This window comes from Oncorhynchus tshawytscha, linkage group LG08, assembly GCF_018296145.1.
Source record: "Oncorhynchus tshawytscha isolate Ot180627B linkage group LG08, Otsh_v2.0, whole genome shotgun sequence".
Lineage (NCBI taxonomy): Eukaryota > Metazoa > Chordata > Actinopteri > Salmoniformes > Salmonidae > Oncorhynchus > Oncorhynchus tshawytscha.
Genome location: NC_056436.1, coordinates 30,602,015 through 30,622,207, shown reverse-complemented (window position 1 = coordinate 30,622,207; position 20,193 = coordinate 30,602,015). Strand labels below are relative to the sequence as shown.

The 20,193-nt window shown below is 43.7% G+C and overlaps 1 protein-coding gene across 1 annotated transcript in view; it reads left to right on the top strand.

Moving 5' to 3' along the window:
• Nucleotides 1–20,193, top strand: part of LOC112256660 (ryanodine receptor 3) — a 162,539-nt gene that overhangs the window by 114,563 nt on the left and 27,783 nt on the right. The window contains exons 41-67 of the mRNA XM_024430062.2: nucleotides 3,853–3,985; nucleotides 5,235–5,338; nucleotides 5,530–5,665; nucleotides 6,158–6,344; nucleotides 9,463–9,571; nucleotides 9,745–9,865; nucleotides 10,526–10,695; nucleotides 11,507–11,727; nucleotides 11,870–11,960; nucleotides 12,510–12,650; nucleotides 13,397–13,560; nucleotides 13,827–13,905; nucleotides 14,181–14,270; nucleotides 14,417–14,563; nucleotides 14,671–14,733; nucleotides 14,843–14,918; nucleotides 15,035–15,158; nucleotides 15,294–15,409; nucleotides 15,526–15,593; nucleotides 15,700–15,821; nucleotides 15,994–16,043; nucleotides 16,137–16,197; nucleotides 17,103–17,341; nucleotides 17,464–17,545; nucleotides 17,638–17,768; nucleotides 17,876–18,196; nucleotides 18,448–18,688. Of these exons, the coding sequence (XP_024285830.1) occupies nucleotides 3,853–3,985; nucleotides 5,235–5,338; nucleotides 5,530–5,665; nucleotides 6,158–6,344; nucleotides 9,463–9,571; nucleotides 9,745–9,865; nucleotides 10,526–10,695; nucleotides 11,507–11,727; nucleotides 11,870–11,960; nucleotides 12,510–12,650; nucleotides 13,397–13,560; nucleotides 13,827–13,905; nucleotides 14,181–14,270; nucleotides 14,417–14,563; nucleotides 14,671–14,733; nucleotides 14,843–14,918; nucleotides 15,035–15,158; nucleotides 15,294–15,409; nucleotides 15,526–15,593; nucleotides 15,700–15,821; nucleotides 15,994–16,043; nucleotides 16,137–16,197; nucleotides 17,103–17,341; nucleotides 17,464–17,545; nucleotides 17,638–17,768; nucleotides 17,876–18,196; nucleotides 18,448–18,688 (3,587 nt within the window). The remainder of the gene's footprint in view (nucleotides 1–3,852; nucleotides 3,986–5,234; nucleotides 5,339–5,529; nucleotides 5,666–6,157; nucleotides 6,345–9,462; nucleotides 9,572–9,744; nucleotides 9,866–10,525; nucleotides 10,696–11,506; nucleotides 11,728–11,869; nucleotides 11,961–12,509; nucleotides 12,651–13,396; nucleotides 13,561–13,826; nucleotides 13,906–14,180; nucleotides 14,271–14,416; nucleotides 14,564–14,670; nucleotides 14,734–14,842; nucleotides 14,919–15,034; nucleotides 15,159–15,293; nucleotides 15,410–15,525; nucleotides 15,594–15,699; nucleotides 15,822–15,993; nucleotides 16,044–16,136; nucleotides 16,198–17,102; nucleotides 17,342–17,463; nucleotides 17,546–17,637; nucleotides 17,769–17,875; nucleotides 18,197–18,447; nucleotides 18,689–20,193) is intronic.

The window sequence follows — 20,193 nt, the reverse complement described above, 5'->3', positions numbered from 1 at the left end:
ATGTATATGTTACTGTGTTTTTAAGTTATCCTTAACTCTCCAGTAGGAAATGCTGCCCGACCTATTCTTATAGTGGATATAACATTGAAGATCTGACATTGTTTCAAAGGAACAAATTCAACATATTGCATTCAATGTTTGTCTATGTTGAAAATATGTTAAAATTATAACATAATCCTGTAGTTGAAATTCCACCTTCAAAACAATAGTTTACGTTGATGCCTTTTTCCAATCCAATATATTTTTCACACAGATTCCACGTCACAATACGTTGAAACAACATTGATTCAACCAGTTTGTGCCCAGTGGGTAACTTCTAGAAAGATAGAACCTGCCCGTACCATGATAAACAGATTTCCCATTTTGCTCCTCTTCTTCATCTTTAATGTTGACATTCAGCTCCAGTGTTTAACTGCAGTCTTCCAGCTTCATTGAGGCCATCTCTGGATCCTGTGGTGCAAACTGGGCTCCACTGTCACAATCAGAACCCAGTGACTCTAGGTTTGGACTCAATGTGGAAGGAGAGAGGCAGGCTAGGTTTGTCCTCACTGTACTCACTGTTAATCTGAGAACTCTGGCTAGGATCCCATTCCTGAATAGAAGTCAGAGTTCAACCTCCTGGTCCTCCCCTGTGCACGCCACACCCTTCCCATGCTACTGTATGTATGAATCCATTTTGAATGATGGCTGCCTAATATGCCATGGTGCTTACAAACACAGTGTGAAAGGTGGTGGCAGATGTGGGCCAGCTGAGTTCACAGCTCTTTCACTCTGAGCATTCATATCAATGACTCACCCTCAAATGGATCATCAATACCAGAGTTCTACAAGACTATTTACATAATTTACATAATAAACCAGGCATTTCAACAGCCCTGACCCTCAGTAAAGTTCTGGACATAAATTGAGCTCTAACAATGGGGGCGTGGAAAGTGTGTGTTGAAATGGATACTGTAGTTGTGTGAGAAAGGTAACGCAAGCTTCCTCTGGTACCATTGCCCAATAGTAAGTATTGGCACTATTGTTTGGTCACCTCACCAGACCTCCAATATGGTTGTGTGTTCCCTGTTTCCCTGATCTATCCTTTATCCTTATTGAACCATACCAAAATAACAGGGGGCAATCAAACCATATACCTTGGTTCAATCATTCATGATATATCCCTGAAGAAGGCACTGTGTGACAAAACATTGGTGGTTTAATTAATAAATTACTGAGAGCTTGTATATAGAGTGGGTACCGTGCTTTATTTTTTAAATAAAAGCTTGAGAAAATATTGGTGGTAGGATTTAATACATAAAAGTCAGGTTTTCCAGAGCTTCAATGTGTGTGTGCTGCAGAGCAATGTAAGGGTGACTGTACTGCACGTAGCAGGGAGGCTGAGTGTGTGTTGGGAAGGCAGAGGAGTGCAGAAATAAACACATCCCAGCAGGCATTCATTAGTGAAGGGGATTTATAGTAACAAGCCCTGAGGAAACCAAGTACTCAGTAGACTCAACACACTTTGCTTGTGTGAGAGCGAAGCTTTACATCTACTTATAGTACAGTGTCTTCAGAAAGTATTCGGACCCCTTGAATTGTTCCACATTTTGTTACGTTACAGCCTTACTCTAAAAATATATATATATACACTACCGTTCACTTAGAAATGTCCTTGTTTTTGAAAGAAAAGCACATTTCTTTGTCCATTTAAAATAACAGTGTAGAAATACAGTGTAGACATTGTTAATGTTGTAAATTACTATTGTAGCTGGAAACGGCAGATTCTTTATGGAATATCTACATAGGTGTACAGAGGCCCATTATCAGCAACCATCACTCTTGTTCCAATGGCATGTTGTGTTAGCTCATCCAAGTTGATCATTTTAAAAGGATAATTGATCATTAGGAAAACCAGAATAGAAAGAGGAGGGGGAGGCCACGGTGCACAACTGAGCAAGAGGACAAGTACATTACAGTGTCTAGTTTGAGAAACAGATGCCTCACAAGTCCTCAACTTGCAGCTTCTTTAAATAATACCCACAAAACAACAGTCTCAACGTGAACAATGAAGAAGCGACTCTGGGATTCTGGCCTTCTAGGTAGAGATACAAAGAAAAAGCCCTATCTGAAACTGGCCAATAAAAAGAAAACATTAAGATGGGCAAAAGAACACAGACACTGGACAGAGGAACTCTGCCAAGAAGGCCAGCATCCCGGAGTCGCCTCTTCACTGTAGACGTTGAGACTGGTGTTTTGCAAGTACTATTTAATGAAGCTGCCAGCTGTGCCACTCAGGAGGCCAAGCCTAAAATGTATTATATTTTTAAATATCCTCATAAATATACACACAATACCCTATAATAACAAAACAAAAACAGGTTTTTAGACCTTTTTAGTACATTTATTAAAAATAAAAAACAGGTATTCAGACCTTTTGCTATGAGACTCAAAATTGAGCTCAGGTGCATTCTGTTTCCATTGATCATCCTTGAGATGTTGCTACAACTTGATTGGAGTCCACCTGTGGTAAATTCAATTGATTGGACATTATTTGGAAAGGCACACATCCCTGTCTATACAAGGTCCCACAGTTGACAGTGCATGTCAGAGTAAAAACCAAGCCATGCTGAAAGAATTGTCCATAGACCTCTGAGACAGGACTGTCAAGGCACAGATCTGGGGAAGGGTACCAAAAAATGTCCGCAGCATTGAAGGTTCCCAAGAACACAGTGGCCTCCATTTATTCTTAAATAGAAGAAGTTTGGAACCACCAAGACTCTTCCTAGAGCTGGCCGTCCGGCCAAACTTAGCAATTGGGGGAGAAGGGCCTTGGTCAGGGAGGTGACCAAGAACCTGATTGTCACTCTGACAGAGCTCCAGAGTTCCTCTGTGGAGATGGGAGAACCTTCCAGAAGGACAATCATCTCTGCAGCACTCCACCAATCAGGCCTTTATGGTGCAGTGGCCAGACGGAAGTCACTCCTCAGTAAAAGGCACATGACAGCCCACTTGGAGTTTGCCAAAAGGCACCTATAGACTCTCAGACAAGATTCTCTGGTCTGATGAAACTAAGAATGAACTCTTTGGTGTAAATGCCAATCGTCATGTCTGTAGGATACTTGGCAACATCCCTACGGTGAAGCATGGTGGTGGCAGAATCAAGCTGTGGGGATGTTTTTTTGCGGCAGGGACTGGGATACTAGTCAAGATCGAGGGAAAGATTAATGTTGCAAAGTACAGAGATCCTTGATGAAAACCTGCTCCAGAGCACTCAGGACCTCAGACTGGAGCGAACGTACGCCTACCAACAGGACAACGACCCTAAGCACACAGCAAAGTCAATGCAGGAGTGGCTTCGGGACAAGTCTCTGAATGTCCTTGAGTGGCCCAGCTAGAGCCCGGACATGAACCCAATCGAACATCTCTGGAGAGACCTGAAAATTGCTGTGCAGCGAAGCTCCCCATCCAACTTGACAGAGCTTGAGAGGATCTGCAGAGAAGAATGGGAGAAACTCCCCAAGTACAGGTGTGCCAAGCTTGAAGTGTCATACCCAAGAAGACTCCAGGCTGTAATCACTGCCAAAGGTGCTTCAACAAAGTACTGAGTAAAGGGACTGAATACCGATGTAAAAAAAATCCTAAAAACCTGTTTTTGCTTTGTCATTATGGGTATTGTGTGTCGATTTAATGAGGGGGAAAAAAATGACTTAATCAATTTTAGAAAAAGGCTGTAACGTAACAAAATGTGGTAAAACTCAAGGGGTCTGAATACTTTCCGAATGCACTGTACGTCAGCTAAGTGTCTGTTTTGTACTGAGAATTGTACAGGTTGAACCTCCATTAAGTCTATTCTCTTTCTTCTTCTCTCAGGAGATAGCATTCCCCAAGATGGTGGCCAGCTGCTGTCGCTTCCTGTGTTACTTCTGCAGGATCAGTCGTCAGAACCAGAAGGCCATGTTTGACCACCTCAGCTACCTCTTGGAAAACAGCAGCGTGGGCCTGGGTAGGTACACCTGGGTCATATTTGTTAGGGCACACTGTATTAAAACAAAAATAAGCGTTTATTATTGGGCAAGTTCAAGGCACTCCTTCCCTGTTTGTCAGTTATTTTTATGACCTTGCTTAGCACTTTACACCTCTGGCTTTATGGAGCATATCTGACAGGAAAATGACATGATTTAACCAGGGTCTCTTAATTGACAACTGGCTCATACTGTAGTTACACTGGGTGTGACAACATCTCTGACGCTGTTCTCATTATTATGGACAATAATCTCATTGGGGCCTCAGGTTAGGTCCTTGAGCTGTCAGTCTGCGTACATTAGACACACATCTGAGAACAAGTGTGTGTGTGTGTGTGTGTGTGTGTGTGTGTGTGTGTGTGTGTGTGTGTGTGTGTGTGTGTGTGTGTGTGTGTGTGTGTGTGTGTGTGTGTGTGTGTGTGTGTGTGTGTGTGTTTGTGTGTGTGTGTGTGTGTGTGTTTGTTTGTTTGTTTGTTTGTTTGCCAGTCGGTCGTGTTGAGAATTCATCAGTTGAGAGGGTAATTGTACATTCTATCAGGAGAGATGCCACAGTCACCCTGAACACCCTGCTGTGGCAGAGAGAGATTGCTTCTCTTCTGGAATACCTCGCACACAGAATGGTCCACAGGCAAAGGATAATCTAACCACAGTCTTGCACCTGTATTAGACAAAGTCTTTGAGTTAGTGTGAACCAATATTTTACACATTTTTGAATATTTCTGTTTATGAAAATACAGAAATTGAAGTGTCCTTTACATCAGTGATTTCTCCTCAAGCAGTGTTCATAGGCTTGGATAAACTCAGTGAAACAATATAAGCTATGTGTAATTGTTGCAAGTAGGAGTTGGAAAGTTTGGTTTAGATCAGTTGACAGATGAACAATCTGCCAGTCCAATCAGAGCCTGGTCCTGGTTCATGAGTGTAAATGCTGCCCCCTGCTGTTGGCTTTGTTACTCCCACTATCTTCCATCTCAATGATTTATGGTCCCACACATAACGAAAAATACATTACAGACAAAATTACTTTGCAATTTGCATACATTTAAAACACTAACATAGACATTACAGACTATATATAAAAAATAAAAATAAAGACACAAATGTACACAATTGCTGACTACCTCAGACTTAGTGGAATGGAGATTCGTTCTCTATATACCATAATTGTTGTAAATGCCTGTAAGAAAGAAGCTACTTTAATGGGATCCTATATATGTTTTCTTCCCACAGCGTCTCCGGCCATGAGGGGCTCTACTCCTCTAGACGTGGCTGCCTCCTCTGTGATGGACAATAACGGCCTGGCCTTGGCCCTGGAGGAACCTGACCTGGATAAGGTAGGAGATGCTGTCTCTAGTGGATTTGTGTATGTTGATGTGTGTGCATTAGAATTAGTGTTTTGTGTCTATGTGTTTAAGATTATCCTCAGTCCATGTGTCTGTTATTAAGCTTGTCCTGGTTGTGTCTTGATTGTGTCCTGATTTGTGACCTTGGTGTGCCCTGATTGTGTCCTGGTTGTGTGTTGCAGGTGGTGACGTACCTAGCAGGCTGTGGGCTCCAGAGCTGTCCCATGCTGCTGGACAAAGGTTACCCTGACATCAGTTGGAACCCCATAGAGGGCGAGCGCTACCTCTCCTTCCTGCGCTTTGCTGTCTTTGTTAATGGTAGCTAGGACACTGTACTGTAATGACCATCAACAGCTACTGTACTGAACCTTGGTCTCTGTGTGCCATCCACACCAGGTGTAGGCAGGGTTAGAGAGGGCCTGTCTGTATGCTGCAGAGCAGGCTAGACTGCCTGAGAAGGTTAGTATCTGGGAGCTACAACCTCAGTGCCAGTAGAGCTCAGTGGAGGAACAGCTCCTGGCTGAAAGAGCAAGGCAGCCATTAATTTCCTTCCTGACAGTGATGGACCAAAAAAAAGTAGCAATACATTGGCAAGCACTCACAAGATGAGGTTTATATCTGATGCTGTTCACCTCTGAGGCGTTTGGGTGCCCGTTGGAGTATTATGTCTCTGTCAGAGTTGTTGATATATGTGTGTGTGTTTTTCCACCTCCAATGCATTTTTATGTGCATCTTGTGTCGATGTCAATGTGCTAATGCAGTTTACCACTGATATATTTGTTTTGTTAACCTGGTGTGTGTGTGTTCCAGGTGAGAGTGTGGAGGAGAACTCCAGTGTGGTGGTGAAGCTACTGATCAGGCGTCCAGAGTGTTTTGGTCCGGCCCTGAGAGGAGAGGGGGGTAACGGGCTGCTAGCAGCCATGAAGGAGGCCATCAAGATCTCTGAGAACCCTGCTCTGGACCTGCCCTCCTCTGCCCAGGGGGTCAGCTCTGACGTGTAAGATACATACTGTACCTGCCATAGCTATAGAGCAAGAGCTAACAGCATACCCAGTTGGCACATAACATTCTATTTCAAGTCATGTTCTCAGAACGTTCAGCAAACATTAACAAACATTCTTCTATGTGCATTTCAGTACTTCAGCATAACTTTTTCTGCAGGTTTCCTCATGGTTCTATTTAAACTCATGTTCTCAGAACATTAAGAAAGCGTTCCATAAAAACCACAAGAAAACATTAGTAACGTTCAAAGAACGTTCTAAGAATATATTTTAAAAAAAACATATACAGTACCAGTCAAAAGTTTGGACACCTATTCATTCAAGGGTTTTTCTTTATTTTTACTATTTTCTACATTGTAGAATAATAGTGAAAACATCAAAACTATGAAATAACACATATGGAATCATGTAACAACCAAAAATGTGTTAAACAAATCTACATCTATTTTATATTTGAGATTCTTCAAAGTAGCCACCCTTTGCCTTGATGACATTCTTGGCATTCTCTCAACCAGCTTCACCTGGAATGCATTTCCAACAGTCTTGAAGGAGTTCCCACATAGGCTGAGCACTTGTTGGCTGCTTTTCCTTGAATCTTGTCGTGGAAATATTGAATCAAATATTTTTCAGATACCGGAACTTGTAAATTTAAATTAGACTTTATTACAAAAGTAACAGAAGCCGAGCAATTCCATGGAAGAGAGCATAACATACACAGTAACTCCTTTCAATGTAAATGATTAACACCCCTCGGCCCTGCGCCACCATTATCTTTCTGTCTCAATTCTGGCTTGTTTACCCCCACATCTGACTTATTTAGCTCAAGTTTAGATAATATTGGTGGCGACACCACAGTTCTAATACAAAACAATTATACATGTATTGCATATATATGTTCCTAATATATGTTTTTCTAATAGTATTTGATTAATACAAACATATCTTCCCAGTATGTAACATGTCTCCCCAATACATATACATGGCTTGTGGTTCTAGTGTTGATTAACTAAAGTACATAGTCACTGACCTTCACAAGTTCAGGCCTATGTTGCCAATGAATGATTAACCCATGTACGTATCCAGTAGCCTACGTTATGCTTACACATGTCTAATGATTAACCCCATATTGATATATGTTCAGGTATGTTCCCCACTTCTGAGAAAACAATATAGATACTGGAAAATCCCCATGATGTCATGGATTTCTCCTACTCTGCGGTCCAACTCATCCCAAACCATCTGAATTGGGTTGAGGTTGGATGATTGTGGAGGACAGGTCATCTGATGCAGCACTCCATCACTCTCCTTCTTTGTCAAATAGCCCTTACTCTGCCTGGAAGTGTGTCATAGTCCTGTTGAAAAACAAAATAATAGTCTCACTAAGTGCAAACCAGATGGAATGGAGTATCGCTGCAGAATGCTGTAGTAACCTTGCTGGTTAAGTGTGCCTTAAATTCTCAATAAATAACTGACAGTGTAACCAGCAAAGCACCCCCACACCATCACATTTCCTCCTCCATGCTTCACGATGGGAACCACACATGCAGAGATCATCCGTTCACCTACTCTGCGTCTTACAAAGACACAGCGGTTGGAACCAAAAATATCAAATTTGGACTCATCAGACCAAAGGACAGATTTACACCGGTCTAATCTCCATTACTTGTGTTTCTTGGCCGAAGCAAGTCTCTTATTATTATTGGTGTCCTTTAGTAGTGGTTTCTTTGCAGCAATTTGACCATGAAGGCCTGATTCACTCAGTCTCCTCTGAACGGTTGATGTTGAGATGTGTCTGTTACTTGAACTCTGTAAAGCATTTATTTGGGCTGTAATTTCGGAGGCTGGTAAACTCTAAGGAACTTATCCTCTGCAGCAGAGGTAATTCTGGGTCTTCCTTTCCTGTTGGCGGTCCTCATGAGAGCCAGTTTCATCATAGCGCCCGATGTTTCTTGTGACTGCACTTGAAGAAACTTTAAAAGTTATTGATATTTTCCACATTGACTGACCTTCATGTCTTAAAGTAATGGTGAACTGTCTCTTTGCTTATTTGAGCTGTTCTTGCCATAATATGGACTTGGTCTTATAACAAATAGGGCTATCTTCTGTATACCACCCCTACCTTGTCACAACACAACTGATTGGCTCAAACGCATTAAGTAGGATTCGACAAATTCACTTTTAAGAAGGCACACCTGTTAATTTAAATGTATTCCAGATGACTACCTCATGAACATGGTTGAGAGAACACTTTTTTGGTTACTACATGATTCCATATGTGTTGTTTCATAGTGTTGATGTCTTCACTATTATTTTATGATGTAGAAAATAGTACAAATAAAGAAAAACTCTTGAATGAGTAGGTGAGTCCAAACTTTTGACTGGTACTGTACATTCTGTTATCTATCTACTATCTTGTTCAGGTGTGTTTGCCGCATCCATTAATTGTTCACACCTGGTTTTAAAGAGTGCTTGTTTCCTTTGAAATGGGTTCTGTTTAAATAGACTAAAATGAACAGCTTTGCATGAGTAAAAAATGTATGTCAGGCTAACTCCATCCTGGTGGCGCGGTGGACTGATTGCGTGGATAGAGAACAGAGGATCACATGTTTGAATCTAACTGAATCTAACTGATTCATTTGTCCTATCTGTGCTTGGAATTCAAAACAGTTAACCTAAGCCAGCAGTGTTATTAAACGTCTTAATGAAACATGTTCTCAGACCGTAATTTAATTACCTTCAAATAGCCTATAATTATCATTCTCAGAAAATAATAAAACCTACCAGGAAAACGTTCAGGGAACCATAGTAAAGCGTTCTCAGAACCTCCCTGCAACCTAAAAATGTATGTTCCCAGAACAGGCTAAATTTTCACTTCCGTTCTAAGAACGTTTAAAAAAAGTTTAATTTTACCAGTCAGGAAACGTATGGCTTTGTTCCCAGAACCATTGGGAAACCAAAAACATACGTTCCTAAAACTCCAAGGAACCAAATGTGCTAGCTGGATAGAGCTAATAGTACATAGCGAAGTAAACCCTGTAAGATCCTCATCAGTTAGTTAAGATAACAAGACCCATCAGACCTTCTCACTCCCCCTCCTGTGTTTGTTGTGGGCAGGTCTGCTGAGGATGATGAGGAGGAAGAGGTGGTTCACATGGGAAATGCCATCATGTCCTTCTACTCTGCCCTCATCGACCTATTGGGACGCTGTGCCCCAGAGATGCACGTGAGTTTAGCTGATGGTCCCATCACAGATCATATGTACCCTCACCTACTCTGAGTTCATTTGCATTCGAAACATCTCAGCATCTGTTCACTCTGACTCACCTGGATAAGTAAAGGTTGAATGAATGTATGTTCTCCACCAATAGGACTAATGCCTTTCTCATCCTCCCTCAGTTGATTAACAAGGGGAAAGGGGAGGCCCTGCGTATCCGTGCCATCCTGCGCTCCCTAGTGCCCACTGAAGACCTGGTGGGCATCATCAGCGTAACCCTCAAGATGCCTGTCATTCACAAAGGTAGAGGACTGCCCAATAAAATTGGTTGAGTTATTCATAATAAAGTAGGAAACCCAATGGTGGTGCTGAAGTGCTGTTGATCCCAGCTCACAGTGCATGTCTGTCTACCTCCCACAGCTTTGAGTAAGCCTGCTCTGCTCTCCTCATCTCCCTCTCATTTCTGTTCTGTTACTGTGTATTCTTCTCTATTGATTGCTCTACACATGCAAGGCAACGCTCGGATCTTAAGATGCTGCTAGCTAGCACCGCCACACAACGAGAGCTGTCGGCTGGCCAACAACCTACTGGCCACACACACTGGTTGAACCAACGTTGATTCCATGGTATTTCAATGAAATGACGTTGAACCAATGTGGAATAGATGTTGAATTTACATCTATGCCCAGTGGGAACTGAATCACTCAGCGGTGTCTCCCTCCCCAGAAACCCTGCAGTGCTGCTAATGAATACATATGGCTTTCTTCAACAGAAGAGACTTGATGTAATGTATGGGTAGCTCTCCAGCTGTGTGAATACTGCAAGAAAGACATGTAGAACACAAGTCATATTTACACAGAGACCCAACACCTCCATATTCTTATTTTGTTTTCCTCCTTTGTGTATCTCACCATTTTTTTATATCCTATTTTCACTTTCTCCACCTCTCTATCTCCACCACAGACGGCACTGTGACAGAGCCTGATATGGCGGCCAGTTTCTGCCCGGACCACAAGGCTCCCATGGTGCTATTCCTGGACCGGGTCTATGGTATCGAGGACCAAAGCTTCCTACTTCACCTGCTGGAAGTGGGCTTCTTGCCAGACCTGCGAGCCTCTGCTTCTCTGGACACGGTAGGTGGTGGGCTCACCCTCAGCTGAGAGGTGGGAGACCATATTTGGCAAAGTCATCAAGTTGTTTGTTTTGCCATCTAGTTCTTTGTTTACCAGACAAGTGGGTTGAGGTATTCAAGGATGTGGGAGTTGAGTGGAGTGGATGCTGTGTATTTAAGGGCTTGTGTGTGAGAGGGAGTTGGTGTATTTAAAACTGATTGTCTAAAAAGTCTGGTGTGTGTGTGGGCTGACTGGAGTATTCGTAGAGGTTGACCCTGGTGATTGCCTGGGCAGGCAGGCGGTGAGACAAGGGCTGGAATATCCCTGGCTCTGCTTGTTTTTGATCTTTTTCTGAGACATCCTTCCACCCCAGCCCCAGCACAGTGTTAATGTGATAAAGTCCAAGAATAGCCCCTGAGCCACCAGCCGCCCCACTCCTATACAGACACGCAGCACATTGATCCACACTAGGAAGCGCTAATGATCAACTACCCACGTAATCCAGCAGTTAGCAAATAAAAGTCTGCTTGATTCCCATGCAGCAAGATGCTAAGCATCTTCCAGGCCTGGTATTAGAGAGTAGTATTCTGTAGATATGACTAGCCCTAGGAGGACACAGACTTTGCTCCGCTGTTTTAATTCCTCATCAGCAATTCCCTAAGGACAAATGTGCAGATTTAGCCTCACACTTGGCTTCTGTTTGCAGTAGTTGAAAGTCTTATCTGTGAGCATACCTAATGATAGTGATTGTGGAACAGTTGAAGTTGTGCTTAGGTGGTGAGATGACTGCTAGATGACAGGTCTATTGTGCCCTCTGACCCCTCCACTGTAGGAAGTACTCAGCACCACAGAGACAGCTCTGGCCATGAACAGGTACATTGGCTCTGCCATGCTTCCCCTGCTCACCCGCTGTGCCCCGCACTTCGCTGGCACAGAGCACTACGCCACGCTAATCGACTCCACGCTACACACCATCTACAGGCTGTCCAAGGGCCGCTCGCTCACCAAGGCCCAGAGAGATGCTATCGAGGAGTGTCTGCTGGCTGTCTGCAGGTAAGGTGTTCCACTATGGACTTTAGGAAGCAATAAGCTCACTGTGTGGCCGTAGAAACGCTTAAGATAAACAGAAGCAGTATTATTCTGGATGATGTCTCTCTGATCTCCTGTTCCCTCCCTGGTCCTCCTCTGTCTGCAGGTACCTCCGCCCCTCCATGCTGCAGCAGCTCCTGCGCCGCCTGGTCTTTGACGTGCCCTTGCTGACAGAGTACTGCAAGATGCCTCTCAGGGTATGTGTCCTCTCCATCCCTCTACCTCTCTCTTCGTCTGCCCACTTGCCCCCACCCCCCCTTCCGCTCTGTCTCTCACTCCGTCTCTCTCTCCTATTAACGATGTTGTTCCCAGCATTAAGCAGATGTTGGCAGTTGTGCTGTTTTTAATACAACAGCCGAGCATCGGAGAGCAGAGAGCAGCCTGGAAGAATTGAACCGTGTTGACTTCACTGCTCCTCTCTGTCAGAGTTTTCCCTCCAGAGAGACTGTAGTAATAATAGCAGCCTGCCTGTGGAAGACTGAACACATTTGATTCTGTCTCCACTCACATGGGGCACTTGTCTGTTTTTATGCTGAGCTAGTAAGAACTAATTTTGCATGACGTATCACACATCAGCTTGAGATCCTACGTGGGATGTTTGGCTCAGTGCCAGGGTGTTGTGTTTCGGTATGCCAGTTGCTAAGGTGTCTGTTTGCCAGTCCTTCAGTGTAGCTCACAGCAGAGTGTACATACATCCTCCCACTAAGTCTAATGGACTGACCTTTGACCCTGTGTGTCCGCCACAGCTCTTGACCAACCACTACGAGCAGAGCTGGAAGTACTACTGTCTGCCGTCAGGCTGGGGCAGCTACGGCATGGCCTCAGACGAGGAACTGCTCCTCACAAAGAAGATCTTCTGGGGTGTCTTGGATTCGCTCTCACAGAGGGTAAAGCGAGGTCACCTCTAACACAGCACCCAGGAGAACGTCAGGTCTCCAACAGGGCTCCTAGTTAAGCCTTCAAAGGCTGATAATGAGCCAATCAAGCTAGGGCTGTACTGAGCTTTGATCATCAAGCCAATAGGTCATAACCTTCAGTAATCTTGTACCACGTTTCTGACAGTGAGCATTGGTATACGATTGAATTTTCTCTGAAAGAATGTCTCATTGCCTTTCCTTTTACATTTACATTTTTCAAATCAAAGTAGATATTGAATATGAACATTCATTTCATGATGGTCCTCTTTTTGATGTAATTGTCTGGATATGTGTGCACATCTTGGAGTGCACACATGAAAATGAAGCTGGTGAGAGAGAGCCCAGGCTGAGAACATCATCAATCTCTGTATCTGCTCTCTGTATTTCTACATGTTTTATTTAACCTTTATTTAACTAGGCAAGTCAGTTAAGAACACATTCGGCCTACCCCGGCCAAACCCGGATGACGCTGGGCCAATTGTGTGCCGCTCTATGGGACTCCAATCACAGCCAGATATGATACAATCTGGATTCAAACCAGGGACTGTAGTGACACCTATTGCACGGAGATGCAGTGCCTTAGACCACTGCGCCACTAAAAGCATCTTTTGTATCCTCTAGCCATTCCTGCAGTCTCTAGTCACTAGATTAGCCTTATTGAGATCTCAGTGGAGCTTTCTTTGATAGTGAACTAATCACACACTGTCTCCCAGCAGAAGTACGATGCAGATCTCTTTAAGATGGCCATGCCCTGTCTGAGTGCCATATCTGGGGCCTTACCACCTGACTACATAGACTCCACCATCAGCACCACCCTGGAGAAGCCTGCGTCTGTGGACGCTCAGGGCAACTTCGACCCCAAACCCATCAGCACAGCCAAGTGAGTGGCCATCAGAAACAGGGTGTACAGGGTGACTGTCCGAGCAAATTAAGGACAATTTAATTAAAGTGATACTACTCTGACTTGTAATTGAATAGCTTTTTATAGGAGCCACTTTAAAATTATGCACACAATTTATTTGATGTAATGTGCAGTGATTTTATATACTTTGACTCTGCATTTGCATATGCTTTATTCCAGTGTGTATTATTTTGGATGCTCCAGATTTATACCTGCAGTGAGTAATTTTTACTCTGTTTTTACAGCATATCTCTTCCAGAGAAACTGGAAAATGTTGCCAACAAATATGCTGAGCATTCCCATGACAAATGGTCAGCAGAGAAGGTAGGCCAAAGATGAGAGCTCCTCTGCCAGGGTAACGTGTATTTGATGCTGCAAAATGACACCAGGAATCAATTCTTTATTGCAGGGCGTAAAGATTAAGAATAAAATGCTTTGGCACTGTATTTTATAAAGGCTTTTCAGTACGCTCTTGGAGAAATACTATGAGGCTTGTTTCAGGGTTGCTCACTCTATTTGTTTTTATTTGGGTTGAACAACTAGCTGGTAAAATGTAATATCAGCTCTGTAGAAGGGTCATACTTGTCTCTGCACTTCAGGTGATGTTGGGATGGAAGTACGGAGACTGTATAGATGAGAAGGCCAAGACTCACCCTCAGCTCAGGACCTACAAAGGCCTTACAGAGAAGGTGTAGTTCATTGCAGCATTACACAGCATAGGGTTTGAATTTGAACTACAGCATGCACTAATGTGAGCACTAGTGTCCTAACTGATTGTTAACTCTTGGTGTGTGTATCCGTGTCTGTGTGCTGTGTTAACTCCTGTGGTCCTCAGGAGAAGGAGATCCACAGGTTGCCGGTGAGGGAGACTCTGAAGAGCATGCTGGCTATGGGCTGGAACATTGACAGGACCAAGGATGGAGAGACCATGTCCCTACGGGAGAGTGAGAAGATGCGGAAGATCTCCCAGTCCTCCTCTCAGGTACTCAGTCTGATGGCCTCCTAGTGCTGTATATACCAGGAGTGCTGAGTCGGATGTTCAATGTTTCTTTCGACTTCTAACTCGTTTTTCATGTTGTATTTTGGCAGGGTAACGGTTTCAACCCAACACCAATAGACACCAGCAATGTGGTTCTGTCTAGAGAGTTACAGGTGAGTGAACCTCACAGTTGTTAATTTGTAGCTGTTAATAACTATTTTGTTTATGACTAGGCTGTGGATATGTTATTTAACAGATGTTCTCTTTGCTCTTTGGATCAAGGGCATGATGGAGGTCGTGGCTGAGAATTATCACAACATCTGGGCTAAGAAGAAAAAGAATGACCTTGGAATTAGAGGTGATTCTATAATACTCTTCAATCACTGTGAGATGGAGGAGCCAGAGGAATGTAGTCAGAGTAAATGTGAGATTTATTGGTTCTCTTTGTTTCAGTGTTGTTATTTGTGGTTCCAGGTGGGGCAACTCACCCTCTGCTAGTGCCCTATGACACCTTGACTGCCAAAGAGAAGGCCCGGGACAAAGAGAAGGCCCAGGGCCTGTTCCGCTTCCTACAGATCAACGGCTATGCTATCACCAGGTTAGTGAGTGCGTGAGTGGGTGCATGTGTGTGTGGGTGTGAAAACTAACGACACCTTCAGTCAAGACCGAAGACATTGATGTGCGTTGGTGTGACAGAATTACACTTCATCATTCCCTTCCTTCTGTGTTGTAGAGGTCTGAAGGACATGGAGCAGGACTCTTCCTCCATGGAGAAGAGGTTTGCCTACAAGTTCCTCAAGAAGCTCCTCAAGTATGTGAACTCAGCCCAGGAGTTCATTGCCCACCTTGGTAAGAGCCTGCTTAACGTTCATATCCATGTCTTTGAATGATCCTCTACCTTTTCTCTGTTATGGACCATGCTGCCTCAGTCTTCTCTTTATTGACCTTTGACCTTGCCATTTCAGAGGCCATGGCTACCAGTGGTAAGACAGACAAGTCACCTCATGAGCAAGAAATCAAGTTTTTCGCCAAAGTGAGAATATTGTGAATCTGTGAAACAAATGAACATTTAAATTCAGTAGATGAGATTGCACAAAGATTGTCACACATCTCCTAAATTGTATTTTTTTTGCCTTAAGGTGCTCCTCCCTCTGATAGACCAGTACTTCAAGAACCACTGTCTCTACTTCCTGTCTTCTCCCAGTAAGAACCTGAGCAGCAGTGGCTATGCATCTAATAAGGAGAAGGAGATGGTCACCAGGTCGGTACACTACCATCTCACCACCCTGCAGCGAGTTACACTTTCTCACTACCTGTGTATGCTACTTACCTACTCTTCTCTTTACTCCCTTCATCTTGTCATCTTTTCCTCCTCTTACCCTTTACTTTAACCTCCCTGCTTTCGTTCTTTCTCTCGTTCTCTTTTTTTCCAGCCTGTTCTGTAAACTGGCAGCACTTGTCAGACACAGGATTTCCCTCTTCGGTAAGGAGCTGATTCGGCGCTTTTTTAAATTGCTTTCATGAATGACTTAGTGTGTGATATGTGTGCACATCGCTGTACTGTGCTCTCCTGTAGGGAGTGACTCCACCACCATGGTGAGCTGTCTCCACATCCTGGCCCACACACTGGACACCAGGTGGGTGGAGCTCAGTCCTATAGTCCTACGTCACAATATACGTCCACAGAGTTTGAAATGAGTTCAAAGGTTTGAAAGAGATCTGTTACGTAGCAATTTTACAGCACATGTCATTGGAAAAGAGGCCACCTCATGTCTAACCTATACAACATTACATTACTTACATTACACCATGTTTATTCTCACCAGTTTGTGTTATTCATGCCATCTTGGAATCATTGACATTAAAGAAAAAACTCCCACTGGTATTTATACAAGTACACTTAGCATGCATAGACAGCATGTACTGTAGCTAGCTCTGGGCTCCTAGTGTTCTTCAGAACCAATGTGTGGTTTCAGGCAACAGTTCTAAAAACTGAGGTTAAAATAGCAATGCATTAAACATGATGTTTATACTGAGGATGTAGTTATGGTACTGTGCCTGCCCATAGGCTTTGTCTTTCACCTCCCTCCCTTTGGGAGATTCAACACAGAATCAAAAAAACATTACGACAAGTCACAATATACTTAACAAAATATTGACTAATCTAATCTGCTTAATGTATCAAACTGTTGTTTTTTTTGGGGGGGGGGGTGTAATATTTCTGCACATACCTACACTGACAACCTTCCCTTGAATCTAGATATTTACATAATTTACTGTATAAATCATGCACTGTAAATATTCAAGGTCAGATGGGAGCTCAAATCACAGTCCCTTGGGATCTCTCTGTAGTATAGCTGGCTCTTCTCTACGAAAATGAAGCTGTCCTTTGGGAACTCTTCAATCATACGGAAATGATTGTTCTCAAAAATGATAACTTTAATATCCCACATGGGGACATTATGTGGTTATTGTGTGCAAAAATGGCAACAATGACAGACTACACACTCCTCCATCATTATTAACCCCTTCCCTCCGACAGGACGGTGATGAAGTCTGGCTCAGAGCTGGTGAAGGCGGGGTTAAGGACATTCTTTGAGAACGCAGCGGAGGACCTGGAGAAGACCTTTGAGAACCTGAAGTTGGGGAAGTTCACCCACTCCCGCTCCCAGATGAAGGGCGTGTCCCAGAACATTAACTACACCACGGTGGCACTACTGCCCATCCTGACTGCCCTGTTTGAACACATCACCCAGCACCACTTTGGAGTGGACCTGCTCTGTGAGTGACCACAGCAAGACCTGTAGCTGTAGGAGATGGGAGGAGTGGAGCACTGCGTTTTAAATCATGTCGCTGACGCTGTGCATATCAATGTAAGCACGCTTTCTGCTTTGTGTTTTCAGTGGACGATGTCCAAGTGTCATGCTATCGTATCCTGACCAGCCTGTATGCACTCGGGACTGGAAAAAACATCTATGTGGAAAGGTAGTATTATTTACATAATGATATGAGAATGCTATCACATCACAGATAGTATAAAGCTGTGATCTGTGTCTGTCTCTTCTTCTCCCCTGCAGGCAGCTGCCGGCCCTGGGGGAGTGTCTGGCCACCCTGGCAGGCGCCATGCCTGTGGCCTTCCTGGAGCCACTGCTCAACAAACACAACCCCTGCTCTGTGTTCAACACCAAGACTGCCCGCGAACGTGCCAGTGAGTTCCACACTATTATGATGCTGTATACCCTAACACTGCATTAAATGGTTGTTTGCTTATCATTTGTGTTGTGTTGTGGTTATGTTTGTGTTGTGTTTGTGTAGTCCTAGGCATGCCAGACGCGGTGGAGGAGATGTGTCCGGAGATGCCTCGTCTAGACGTCCTGATGAAGGACATCAACGACATGTCTGAGTCTGGGGCGCGCTACACAGAGATGCCCCACGTCATCGAGGTGGTGCTGCCCATGCTGTGTAACTACCTGTCCTACTGGTGGGAGAAGGGCCCAGAGAACCAGGCATCTCCGCACAGTGTGTTTTCCACCACCGTCACCTCAGAACACCTCAGCCTCATCCTGGGAAACATCCTGAAGATCCTCAACAGCAACCTGGGCATCGACGAGGCCTCCTGGATGAAGAGGATCGCAGGTTAGTTGGGTTGCATTACTGTGTGGGAGTGTACAGCAGTCGGTCACAGTGGGTTAGAGCTTTAGGAAACATACTGCTTTTGAGGGAAAACCTATTTGCATATTTGTATACAGTACTGATCAGATGATCCATAGCCTGACAAAAGATTGTCTTTTGCATTCCTAGCAAGAGTGCTTTTGTATTGTTTTATTTTTAATTTCTAAGAAAAACAACTGACAATGTGTTTGTCACTATAACTTCTATGGGCGCAGTGTATGCCCAGCCCATCATCAGTAAGGCCAGGGCTGTTCTGTTGAAGAGTCACTTCCTGCCTACGCTGGAGAAGCTGAAGAAGAAGACCGTGAAGGTGGTGACGGAGGAGGAGCTACTGAAGGCTGACAGTAAGGGAGACACCCAGGAGGCTGAGCTCCTCATCCTGGATGAGTTCGCTGTGCTCTGCAGAGACCTCTACGCCTTCTACCCGATGCTCATCCATTACGTTGACAATAACAGGTGAGCCTGCTAATTGAGTTGTTTTACAGTGGAGTGAAATGAGATGATGTGGTGTGTTTCATCATTACCCTAGGACCTATTGTAATTCAAGACTACACTGGTTTGGGGGCAAGGCTGTGGAGCAGAGGATATTATATGGATGTTTGTTCATCTCTTATAATGTATTATATACATATTCAGTACCAGTCAAAAGTTTGGACACACCTACTCATTCAAGAGTTTCTTTATTTTTACTATTTTCTACATTGTAGAATAATAGTGAAGACATCAAAACTATGAAATGACACATATGGAATCATGTAGTACAAAAAAGTGTTTTGAAAAATCTAAATAGATTTGCGATTCTTCAAAGTAGCCACCCTTTGCCTTGATGACAGCTTTGCACACACTTGGCATTCTCTCAACCAGCTTCATGAGGTAGTCACCTGGAATGTATTTCAATTAACAGGTGTGCCTTTTTTTAAAGCTAATTTGGGCAATTTATTTATTTCGTAATGCATTTGAGCCAATCAGTTGTGTTGTAACAAGGTAGGGGTGGTGTACAGAAGATAGCCCTATTTGGTAAAAGATCACATCCATATTATAGCAAGAACATCTCAAATAAGCAACGAGAAACGACAGTCCATCATTACTTTAAGACATGACTGTCAGTCAATCCGGAACATTTCAAGAACTTTCAAGTGCAGTTGCAAAAACCATCAAGCGCTATGATGAAACTGGCTCTCCTGAGGACTGCCACAGGAAAGGAAGACCCAGAGTTACCTCTGCTGCAAAGGATATGTTCATTAGAGTTACCAGCTTCAGAAATTGCAGTCCAAATAAATGCTTCAGAGTTCAAGTAAAAGACACATCTCAACATCAACTGTTCAGAGGAGACCTGCGTGAATCAGGCCTTCATGGTCGAATTGCTGCAAAGAAACCACAACACAACCACATCACAACACAAATGAACAGATGATCTCCGCATGTGTGGTTCCCACCGTGAAGCATTGAAGAGGTGTGATGGTGTGGGGGTGCTTTGCTGTTGACACCGTCAGTGATTTATTTAGAGTTCAAGGCACACTTAACCAGCACGGCTACCACAGCATTCTGCAGCGATACGCCATCCCATCTGGTTTGCGCTTAGTGGGACTCATTTGTTTTTTTTAACAGGACAATGATCCAACACCTCCAGGAAGGAGAGTGATTGAGTACTGCATCAGATAACCTGGTCTCCACAATCACCTGACCTCAACCCAATTGAGATGGTTTGGAATGAGTTAGGCTGCAGAGTAAAGGAAAAGCAGCCAACAAGTGTTAATCATATGTGGGAACTCCTTCAAGACTGTTGGAAATGCATACCAGGTGAAGCTGGTTGAGAGAATGCCAAGAGTGTGCAAAGCTGTCATCAAGGCAAAGGGTGGCTACTTTGAAGAATCTCAAATATAAAATAGATTTTGATTTGTTTAACACTTTTTCGGTTACTACGTGATTCCATACGTGTTATTTCATAGTTTTAATGTCTT